At 40.1% G+C, this 12,002-nt stretch overlaps 2 protein-coding genes across 5 annotated transcripts in view; one reads left to right on the forward strand and one right to left on the reverse strand.

Annotated features, from left to right (window-relative positions):
* Positions 1–1,050, reverse strand: part of lins1 (lines homolog 1) — a 10,460-nt gene extending 9,410 nt beyond the window's left edge. The window contains exons 1-2 of the mRNA XM_015378361.1: positions 607–1,050; positions 435–524 (exon numbers count right to left, since the gene is read on the reverse strand). Of these exons, the coding sequence (XP_015233847.1) occupies positions 435–524; positions 607–921 (405 nt within the window). The 5' untranslated portion in view covers positions 922–1,050. The remainder of the gene's footprint in view (positions 1–434; positions 525–606) is intronic.
* A 2,364-nt stretch (positions 1,051–3,414) lies between these two features.
* The window catches only part of asb7 (ankyrin repeat and SOCS box containing 7), an 18,366-nt gene continuing 9,778 nt past the window's right edge, over positions 3,415–12,002 (forward strand). The window contains exons 1-3 of one of the 4 annotated variants that reach the window (XM_015378401.1): positions 3,415–3,655; positions 6,768–6,832; positions 11,296–11,543. In XM_015378401.1, the coding sequence (XP_015233887.1) occupies positions 6,795–6,832; positions 11,296–11,543 (286 nt within the window). In that variant the 5' untranslated portion in view covers positions 3,415–3,655; positions 6,768–6,794. The remainder of the gene's footprint in view (positions 3,656–6,767; positions 6,833–11,295; positions 11,544–12,002) is intronic. The other 3 variants (XM_015378404.1, XM_015378403.1, XM_015378405.1) reach the window with 3 other exon arrangements.

Raw genomic sequence — 12,002 nt, forward strand, 5'->3', positions numbered from 1 at the left:
GACTTTATTCTCGTAATGTTGAGACTTTATTCTCTTAATGTTAAGACTTTATTCTCATAATGCCATCCATTCCATCTATTTTCTGTCACGCTTATCCCAAGAGGGGGTGGTGAGGGATGCTGGTGCCCATCTCCAGCTGTTGACGGATGAGAGGCTGGGAATCGAACCCAGAACCTTCTTGCTGCAAGGCAGCAGTGCACTGCTGAGCAGCCCAAATATCATTCTCATAATGTTAAGAATTTATTCTGTTAGTTTAATTACTTAATTCTCTCAATAATACGACTTTATTCTCTCAATTTTATTACTTTATTCTAATGGTATCATGACTTTATTCTGGAACAAATCAAATCTCTAACATGGCCCTTCTACTCATCCTGTCATAGGGCCCCAGTAACTGAGGGCTCCTGGTATTTGCTGGTCTTTCTTCCACTCACTGATGTCTCCAGCAGGTAGAGAACGCAGACAGACGCGCTCTGAGCAGCCAGGTGTGAGATCACCTGATCCTCCTCCTGGAAGAGACGCACCTGGGGAAACAGAGCGGCTCGTGCATTAACCACTGACGTCATCTAGCGTGTTTCATTGCGGCTGTTTTAGCCTGATGTTTACCAGCTGAGGCATGAGGTCCATGTGTCCCAGCAGCAGGCTGAGGATGTCTGCATGGAGGCTCCGATCAGACACCGAGCAGCAGATCTTCTTCAGCAGCGTCAGACTCAAGCATGTCAGCTCCCACCTGCTGCTTTCTGCGCCTTCCTGTGTGTCCCCTCCCGGCTCCTGTCCACAAACTCCGCAGAAAATCAGCCTCCCGACTTCATGGTCGCTGAGTTTTGGACTCGATCCTGTGAGTAAAGACTGATGACAGTCGGTGAGACAGGAAAACAGCTCTTTGGTGGAGGGCAGCCCGGTTCTATCAGGGACATCCATGTTTTCATCTTTATAAAACTGATAAAATAATGTCAAAATAATTTTTTTGTCACTTTTCCATCTCGAATGGGTCTTGTTTTCCTTCTCTCCCCTATAAATGGTTATCCTGTCGGACTTTTCTTCTTCTTCTACTACTTTAATGCGATGGTGAAATGAAGTTGATGTGTCTTTACCGCCACCTACTGGATATGAGGGTGAAAGTCGTTGGAACGTAAACGCAAATAAAACTAATAAAGATTATAATATAATTACCGGTATGCCATATTTTTTCTCAGTATATAATAGAGAACAAATTTTCTCTTTAATTGGACCAGCTTTTAAAAAATGTTTTTTTTTTCTGATGCATTCTAAGATGACATGTTCATCAGTGTTTGATCGACTGCAATATGTTGGCATACCTGTTTGTTTGTTTTTTCTATTTGGAAATTTTGGGCTTTTTAATAGTGCATTTTATTCATGTGGTGAGCTACTACCGCCACCTAGTGGTGGTATTTTAAAATGTTTGAAATGGGGGAAGGGGGCATTTCTGCATACAGTAGAGCTGGATATAGTACCTCAAACATTTACTTAAGTAAGAATAACACTTCTGTAACATTTTTTACTCAAGTAAAATCTAGAAGTTAGTAATCTAAAAAAAAAGTATTATTCAATTAGGAGTAAAAGTATGTGGTGAAACAGAACCACTCAAGCATGGAGTAATCGTTGGCTTGCAAAATTTGATTTAATGTTTAGAATGATGTAATCAATCAGAGAGTCATCTGCAAATATAGGTTTTTAAAACTAAATATGAAATATAATTTAAAAAAACCTCTTCTTCAACCATTGCGGGCGGTCTTCCCCCTTTTATCCTCCAAGCTTGGGTCCTCTACCAGAGGCCTGGGAGCTTGAGGGTTCTGCTCAGTATCTTTGCTGTTCCTAGAACTGCACTCTTCTAGACTGAAATGTCTGATGTATTTCCAGAGATCTACTGTATATATATATATATATATATATATATATATATATATATATATATATATATATATATATATATATGAAGAAGGATCATTGCAAAAATCATTACAAAGTCCATTTTGGCAGAAGAAACACTTTTCCAAAGTTTTTCTCTTCTTTTTTGTCAGCAAAATCTTTTATAACAAATCTCAACTGTTTGTAATGTATGCATGTTCAGATATGTGAAGAATAAAGAACTTTCCTCTAAAATATCTGCTGTCAACTGTATTATCCTCTGATCTTCAGACCTGGACGATTCCTCCCCCCAGGGTTCCTTAAGGCTCTGGATGTCGTGTTGTTAACACAGATGCAATATTGCATTGAAATCAGGAGCAGTTCCCCTGGAAGGACAGACCAGACCTAGACCCTGATAAAGTCTATTCAGCGGTTCTGGAGAGGAGCGTTCATTGGATAGTCAAACAATGGCTTCAGGAGGAAGCCATTTTTTGACTGGATGGTCATGGAAAACCTCACATGCACCATCCAGGACAGTGGTCCTGGATGGTGCATGTGAGGTTTTCCAACCAGTCTAGGTGTGCTTTGAATAGTTAGAAACCACGTCCCTCTGGGGATCCTGTGTTGGGTATTCTGGCAGTTTGGGGTACCAGCCCCTTTGAGAAGGGCTGTCAGGTCTCAGTATGACCAGTGTCTGAGCTTGGACTCCATTGCCGACAATAAGCCAGAATCATTTCTAGAGACAGTTGGACTCTGCTAAGGTTGCTCTTTGTCCCTGATTGTTTTCATAACATTTATGGACAGAATTTCTAGGCACAGGTGTTAAAGCTGAAATCTGTAAGTTTTTAAAAATCACTTTTTTGTCATATTGGCTAAAACTGTCCCTATGCCCAGACAGCAGTACATGTGATATGTAACCTGTGAAAAAAACTGCTTCAATTGGTACCGCATACTGCCTGTATTTCAATCTGGAAAGAATAATTCGGGACGAGTCAAAACAACCAATCACAGCCAGAGGAGCGTCTGATGGAGTGTCAATCACAGCTCACACACGCTGAATCCCACCCCCCATCCATTTTTTAGACTGTGGGAGGAAGCCGGAGTACCCGGAGAGAACCCACGCATGCTCAGGGAGAACATGATAACACCATGCAGAAAGACCCTGGGTCGGGAATTAAGCAGCAGTGCTACCCACTGTGCCACTGAGCAGCCCTACATCACTTTATATCTAAGAATGATATTTTTACCCTCTTCTGTATAATAGCAAAAAGATAAATAAATGATAAATTAATAAAAAAAACATATCTTAAAACATTTTTTTACATTTTTCTCATTTCCGGGTTGCATTTCCCCCAATATTCACACTTACAAAATATTTTTTTTTTGCTTGCAACAATAATTACAACAAATTTCACTCCACTCCTTGGGAGCTTTTATTTTCCTTTCTTAGCACTGCTTCCTTTCACATCCGTCACTTTGTTTGTGGATTTAGGTCTAATCGAACAGATGCTTTTATTGTGAAGTATCAAATGGGCGGAAGTTTGGTTGTTTTTCCTGGTGAGGTCACACTGTTGTCACTGAGACTTTGTAGTCAAAGCTTTTTTGACAGCAAAATGAACTTTGACGGCGCTCCAATGTCCTGTTATTGAAGTTCCTCTGAACCTTGAGCTGGTTTGTTTTTTTTCTCTGGGATTAGAGCTGAAAGAAGCAGAAAAATGCAGCTTTGACAACTCCAGTCCTCCCTGGAGCTGATTGATTGGCTAAACGGCTGCTTAGCCTCTGCACAGTAAGTCTTTGTTTTACCGAAGCAGAAAGGCCGTTTTTGGCTTTATATTTACATTATCACCTTTATTATCGACACATCCTCTTTACTACCGTCAACTGGTCCCTGACTCTGCCCCTGAAGGCACAGACAAGCTAGCGAACTAACGCCCGAGAGTTAGTTAGCCTGCTGGCTAACTAGCATCAGCTAACAGCCTGGTAAAAATAACATCATCAAATCAGGTTTCTGTTGAACAATCTTCTTCTCTTTGATTGCAGACTCGGTATACATCTCATCGTGGGCAATCAGTTGTCATTATAATTGATCATTTAGAACAGTTAAAGGATAATTTAGTTTAAAAACAGCCACTTTGTTGGTTTCATTGTTTATTCATCAATCTCTGACATTAACCAGTTAAATCGTTTAATATTTGTTGTTGGGTCCAAACTACAGAGCTAAGCTTCAGTTTTACGGCCATCCATTGGATTTATAAAAAACAAAGCAGAAATTTAAACTGAATATTTAGTATCAAATGTATCAATTGCTTAAGAAAGAAAACAACACATTGATTATTTCATAACTGGGAGGGAAGTGTATCCACATATTCATCCTAAATATGCTGCTTCTTATTCTTAATTATTTTTATCTAACTAATTAGCATTTTGCTCTTAATTATAATAATTTTTTGCTTTCCACACTGTTGTAGTGTTGTTGTTATAATAGTGATCACTGTAGGAGGTGTATTCCTCATGCTCTGTGTGCTTTTTATCCTTGTGTTATCCACACATGTTAATCTCTGCCCCTTTGTTTTCTTTTTTTTGTCTGCAGTTCAAAATCACAAGGTCAAAGGTTAAAAAGCTAAACTACAGAACAGGACAGCTCAGAACTCAGTTCCTTCTTACGTAATTGATCAATTGTCAGAGGTGTCAAGTAACAAAGTACAAATACTTTGTTGCTGTACTTAAGTACACTTTTTAGGTATCTATACTTTACTCCATTACTTATTTTTCTTCCTACTTCTGACTTCTACTCATTACATTTTCACTAAAGTATCTGTACTTTCTATTCCTTATATTTTAAAACAAACGTTACTCGTTACTCTTAGCTTCAGTTTTATCTTCATAAATATTTATTTCACGTCATGTGCCCCATCCAATGCAGACCATTGGCTCCATCCACATCTAGTGAAAACTAGTGTAATTAGATGAGTCATATTACGCAAACACTCATTGGTTAGCTAAAGGAAATCATCAGAAGCAAGCAGGTGTTCTTCAAACTGTAAACATGAATTGTCTATGCCATGCTATAATGTTGGATTCAGAAAAAGATGTTGAAATGTCTGAAAGGTCGGACACAGGCGAGAGCGTATCGGGAGATGGAGACCAACAAGACCTCCCTCATCCTTGGCCCTATCTCAAAGAATGTTTTAGAAATAGTCGAAAAATTTAGCTTTTAATTCATATAGTGGCATCTGGCTGTTTTATTTAAAGGTTACTTTATATTTTTATACTTTAAGTTGTTTTTGGAGCACATACCGTACTTTTTCACTTTTACTTGGGTGAACAGGTCACGTTGATATATAGTATCTATACTTCTACTTAAGAAACAAATGTGTGTACTTTTGACACCACTGTCAAGTGGCAACAGACTTTTAAAAACCCTCAAAATCCCATGTGGTTTCATGGTAATGACAAATAAAAACAAAACAAAAAAAATTGTGAAAATACACTGGGATATATTATACTGTCAAATACTGGAATGGTTGGTGTTGACTATTAAAATTGTAATTTTCTGTAAAGTATGGACAGTAGACTTAGACTTAGCCAAACTTTTTTTTTATCATTTTGTATACACTGAGTGTATACAGAACAAAATTACGTTGCTTACAGCTTATAACTAACTATATAAATGAGCATTACCATTAGAAAGTGCAACAAAGGTCAGAATGTAAACGGTGTAGGAGAAAAGGAAACCAGTTTAGAAAATGTTGCAAGAGGGCATTGATATAAAAAAGTTCAGTGCAGTGCAAAATAAATACGGTGCAAAATGCAGTATACCATTGAGTTGTGTCCTATTTAAAAGGATTATAAAAGTTTCAGCCACATTGGTAGTGCAAAATAATGTTGCAAGTGTGATGCAGAGTCCAGTTTAGAGTTCAACGGTTCAAAAGTCTGATGGCCGCAGGGAAAAAGCTGTTGCAGAACCTGCTGGTCCTGCAGCGAATGCTGCAAAGCCGCTTCCCAGAGGGCAGTAACTACTTCTTATACTTAACAAATGTATTTTAGTGGATTCATACATTTGTATTTGTCAGAATTTTCCCTTTTTTCCTCCACACAGCCGTATGCTTCTATTCATATATAATTCAATCACATAATTTCCCATATTTAATGAATGTCAAATAAAACGCAGCAAATAGTGTTTGATTATATTCAGCTCATATCACAACAGCATCCTGTCAGCTGAAGGCACTATTATAGTCTTCTCCGTTTCCTGTAACGGTTTTAAAACCTATAGTTTAATTTAGCACTTCTTTGATAAACACTAAGGAAAAACCACGTGGCTCTATTTAACCCTGGCTTGAATTTAAAAGGTGAAAAGAGATCTTTGTCTTATAATCTTTGCTGCTACCATCAACGCCTTTATTTATAGATGTTTGTTTATAGATGTTGGAGATCGGCCAGTTTTTCAGTGTAGTCCTGTTTCTCTGACTGTGACTGGCTGGATGTGCTCTCTTCATCCTCTGACATGGGAGCTCAGAGCTCGTCTGCCTGGCTGTGTGTTTCCTGGACGGGGCCGCCTTTTACAGCTGATTTTGTATCTCTGCTTCTGTCTCCTTGAACCCCAGTCGGCCTCAGCAGATGGCCGCTCAAACTGAGCCTGGTTCTGCTGGAGGTTTCTTCCTGTTAAAGGGAGTTTTTCCTCTCCACTGTCACTACAAGCATGCTTAGTGTGAGGGATTGCCTTCGAGTCAATGAGTCAATGCAATCAACTGGTTTTCATAGATAGAAAACTTTGAATCAATATGATTGGATGATCTGGCGAACTGTAAAGTACCCTGAGATGACGTGTTGTAAGTTCGCGCTTTAGAAATAACTTGAATTTAATAAATTTTCTCTCTTTCTCTGTGGTGTTTCAGCAGAACATCTGCAGGTGCAGCAGCAATATGACTAAGAGAAGCCCATCTCTTCAGCTGGTTAAAAGGTACGTCCAGGGTCTGACAGATCGGAGATCACATTTATTGACAGTGTTCTTGATGTTAACATCAACCTAGGCTCATTTTTTATGATTAAAACAAACCGGAAATACCGGTAGCTGCATGATCTACTGGAGGGGAAACTCAGCTGTTGTTCACATTCAGGTTTTGACAACTTAAAGGTAGTCATTGAACTAGACTCTAAAAATTAGATTTCAGACATGTTGTTGCGGTTGGAAATGCCACGTTTTCCGGCATAAACACAACCTCTGATTGGAGTTGAACTAAATGGCAAATGAATTAGCCTTAAAATGAAGTAAAGCTGTGTGTGCGCGGTCCTTTCCGGAAGGTAATCGTCTCTAGTGAAAGTTTTATTGAAAGTAACCCTGGGTCAGTCCATGTTAGAAAACTACCCTTTAGAACATAATAAAATGCTCTGGGTTTCAGCAGATTTAAAATGATTTAAACTAACTTGAAGACTAAAAGAAAAAACACAACAGATTCCAAACAGCCATAATTTTATTTATCAGTTGTCATTTTAGTTGATTTTACAGGACTTTTCAGTAGTAAGATTGAAAGAGCTGTACAGGGAAAAATATAACTTTAAACATAGTAAATTAGTCTGAAATGTTGAATATAAACAACATTAAATGAGATATAATAGTAAGACAGATCTGACTCACTATTTGGCAGAAAAATGGTTGTTTTCATCTCTTGCCTGCCCTTAATGAATAAAAATAAACCCTTCAGAAGGACTTATAATATGTTTACAGATCCATTAATAGATCTAGGAGGGACGAACGATATAATCAACATGCCATCGGCGAGGCTAACTTTAAAACTAAATATCAACATCGGCCATTACATATTATAGCTAGCGGATCTATATAAGGCACCTTTTTTCCTAAAAAACATGTAAGGATTAAGCTGGCAGCTCCAGGAGGTTACACCAAACTGCTGCATGGGTCTGATGTAGCAGCTTTGATGTTTTTAAACGTTTTAGAAACAGATGGAAGAAAAAACAGATCTATACTAAAGTAAGTTATCCTTAAAAGTGAATTTGCCTGTAATTAGAGAAGAGAAATGAGATGATCTGCCAATGGAATGCAAATTGTAGTTTTACTTTGATACACTAAGCTTGTACGGTAGATGTGTTACCCAGGCTTTCAGTTTTTGAAAGCTTGCTTCTCTAGAGTCCATTGTCTCAGGATCTTACTGGAACCACTGTGTGAAAAAGTGCTTACTTCTGCTTGCATGCATGGATCTATATGCTAGCTGCAACTCTAGCTTTCTGTGTGGCAACAGACTACCTTTAACAGTTCCACAAACACAAGACAGACCACCTTTAACCTCCACAAAAATAACTGGAGGAAGAAATTTAGGGTCTAACTCTTATTAAAGGTATAGAGGACAATTTTTTATTTCCAAATGGATCATCTAAATAAGTGGTCCTCCTAATTACCAATCATTCTGGTGATATGTTTACATAAGGCCTTTCTACGCGTTCATCCCGTTAGCTTTATTTTTCTGCTCATGCGCACTATTAGGCGTATATCTTAGGGAACCAACGGTTCAAGCAATGAAACCCAACCTTCCCAAAGGGGGTTAGCTGAAAATGGCCGAGGCTCATAAAAGAAAAAGGGTCTACGAAGTGCCTGAGAAGAAGAGAAAGGCCTCAGAAGAGGCAGATATATCCCAGAATGCTTTGCATGGAGAGCTCTCCTCGCAAAGCATTGTGGGATTTACTGTCACAACGGCGACTAATAACATAGATGACGCAGGCACTGCGCAATGAATGAGGAGTTACATGACCAACGGGGAACAAAAAGCAGGGATCATCTTTCCAAATGATCAGTTAACTGACTTTACTATAAAGTTCACTATATAGTCCCCGCCCTATATAGTGATTGAGGGATTTAGAGGTTAGGGTGGACTTTTGGGCACAGTAAGCTTGTATGAGCTATGAGAACTGCAACTTTTAAACAGAGCGTGCGGAGGAGAAACGGGCTTGTACACGCTTTTGCGTGCTTATTTTCTTTAAAGTGGGGAGGGCGGGTCTTATTCCTGAACAATACCTTTAAATATAGTGTGATTAAAGAATTCAAGTGCTTCTGCGATTTGGACATTGCGTTTTGGTAATTGCGATTATATTGTAAATGCAGGTAAATCCCAGCCCTAGTTACATCAAGCCTGTAATGTATTTTGGTTCTATTCAGTAATTCCTAGACTAAAAGCAGTATTTAAAGTCTAAAGGTTGGTTTATACTCAGAAACCAGGTTGTCTGCGTGTGTTTCGCAGTTAACGCACCTATGCCCCGCCCCTTCCACAGACACTCTGGTGCACCTCTCTTTTTGTTGTTGTATTTGACCGCAGACAATGCCGCAGACAGAAGGCCCCTGTTTGGTCAAATCTACATCCGCTCGACACTATGCGTATTTCCTGTTTGGTACCTTACCGGCTTGCTTTGTTTGTATGACCACCATTGTGGAAAACGACTCGTGAAGATGGACCAGCTAGAAGAGCAAGGTGCACAAGAGCGCTTAGACCCTTTTTCCACCTAGATCCCCACTCATTTTGGCCCTTATGTCCCGCCGTTATTGCACAAGCTTGCGTTTTTTCCACTTCCTCACCGACTCGGCCGTATCTAGACACCACAGCTAGTTCCTGATTGTCCGTCTTGCGTTGTGGCATTGAATAACACAGCGCAGACCACGCTTCAATATTGGGCATAAATCAAAAATATCTGCGACAAGCTCACTGCGACTCACTGCTGGGGGAGGATAACCAGCCCTTAACCCTAATGATTTTTGCTCATAACATATATGATGTATTTCCTTACTTTTTTTGACACAATGAAAAAACCACATATTAGTTCTCTGCTTTAACATCCACAATGCTTTGCTCCATCACATTCATTGTCACATGACCAAACCTGAAACAAAAGCACCAAATATATAAAGACCAAAACGTACGAGTCTTTGCTCCTGGCTCCAGAGGAGGGTCTGCCCACTGAAAGGGAAGAGCATGTGATCAGGAAAACACGATTTGGAAATAATCCAATCCGTCAACCTTAACCTTAATCAACCTTAAAGGAAAATAATTGATCATTTTAAAACACAATCTGAGAAAACAGCAAAGTTGACCTCAAAGCCTTTTTTGGAATAAGAATTTTTAACAAAGTTCAAATGCTTGTTGGTTATGGAAAAGGGTTTTAAGATCACTTCTGAGCAGTTTGAAGTAGAGTTAGAGGCACTGAAGGTTTATTCACAATTGCAAAAACAATCAAGGCAAATTTCCATCATGAATCATCCCACAGCTACTCCAGTGGCTCCAAAAAGCCTGTCGTCAGACTCCAGAGTCTTGTTTAAGCCGGGCGTACACTGTGCGATTATTTTCAATCATTGCATGCAGATGCTGGTCACACTGTACGACTAAGCCAAAGTGTTCAGTCGTACAATGTGAGTACACAGCTCACGATTTATGTTCGGCCCGATGCTCTGATGCGATCTACCTGCTCACACTGTATGACTAAAAACCACGTTGGACTCAGCTCCAGATGGAGCTGCTCTAACACGTCTATACAGAAGCCAAATGAGTAGAAGAGGAACATAAAGCTCACTAGAGTGAAACACGTCGCCTTGGCAATTTGTGCATTTTTGTGCTGAAAGCCCTGAAAAGAAAAGGCGACAAGGTATTTGAACAAAGACATGGGTGAGCAAACGTGGCTAGTACGGTCTGTAAATTTAACTGACAGAACTGCATTTCACTCGCACCTGCCATGCTGCTGTGTTTACATCTGAGAGGAAGAAGAAGAAGAATCCTTCTTTGCGCCCTGAGCGATTTGCCCATGAACAAGTTTGATTTTTCTCCCGACCTCATGAATCCTGATCAGGAGATGGTCGTGAGAGGCTGATCGCCCCTCGTTACCCCCTGTGTACTACACGACTACCGACGCACGATCAGGCTGAAAGTCGGCCCGATCGAAAGATTCTTGCATGACTCGAAAATCGCCTGAAAATCGCACAGTGTATGCCAGGCTTTAGAGACAAGCACAGCACGCACAAAATCGCAACACATTGCCATGGAACCACCCCACCCCCTGCATAAAGAACTTTGTCACACTTCAACATTGAGGCAAAACAACTTCAGTTCATCAAGGACATTTCCTGTTAGGTTCATATATCTTCCACTATCCAGATAAACATTTCACAACATGGCAAGATGGAGCCTTAAGCTCCTTAGAGGGCATGTTATCTATATTTCACCCTTGTCTAGAGTAAGGAGGTAACTGCACTCTATCATCTCTACCATAAACATTCCAGCATAGGGCCTGGTACAAGATTTCTCTAAACTCACTCTTATTTGGCCAAGAAAAGGCACAATCTAAATCTTTCATCTCACAAATAGGCCGAGGAAAAACATGGTTTCACATTAGCTTGAGATAATTAAGCTTCTGTTTCATCTTCTAAAGCGAGCTGCTGAACGTTTCCTTTCTGAAACGTAACAGGATGCTGAACCATCACTGCAGAGGGAACCCCGACCTCCATGAGGAGCTGCAGATCCAGGCTGCAGTCGCAGCGGGGGACATCTGCACCGTCAGGAGGATGCTGGAGCAGGGGTACTCGCCCAAGATACGGGACGCCAACGGGTGGACGCTGCTGCACTTCTCCGCCGCCAAAGGAAAAGAGCGATGTGTCCGCGTTTTCCTGGAGCATGGAGGTCAGAACTTATAATTGTTTGGTTTAGTATATTGGAGCACAGAGGAGGGGACTGGTGCAATTCTGCCCCCTACTGGTCAGCCTGTGGTTACTGTGTAGTTACAGGGTGAGACCCAACCAGAAGGTTTCTGCTGGCAACTAAATGTGTTTGATGGTTTTCTGTCCTGTTAGTCCTGAAGGAAAATAACCTTCTACAGTTTGTTCTGTTTTTGAAAAGAAACAGTAATTAAATAAACAGCACTTGGAGCAGAAGTTCCCAAACTTATGAACTATTATGTTGCTTATAATAAACGTTTCCAGATACTGTGACAAAAAACAAAACAAAACAAAAAACACCAAACAAACAAATGAGACGTCATCCAGGTGTGTAATGGAGGCTGAGTCCTGGACCAACAGCCCTGCTTACTAACACTGAGTATCGGCATCATTAACATATTGAAGATTAGTGATGTAGAGGAAG

This window comes from Cyprinodon variegatus, unplaced genomic scaffold (assembly GCF_000732505.1).
Source record: "Cyprinodon variegatus isolate N-32 unplaced genomic scaffold, C_variegatus-1.0 Scaffold171, whole genome shotgun sequence".
NCBI lineage: Eukaryota > Metazoa > Chordata > Actinopteri > Cyprinodontiformes > Cyprinodontidae > Cyprinodon > Cyprinodon variegatus.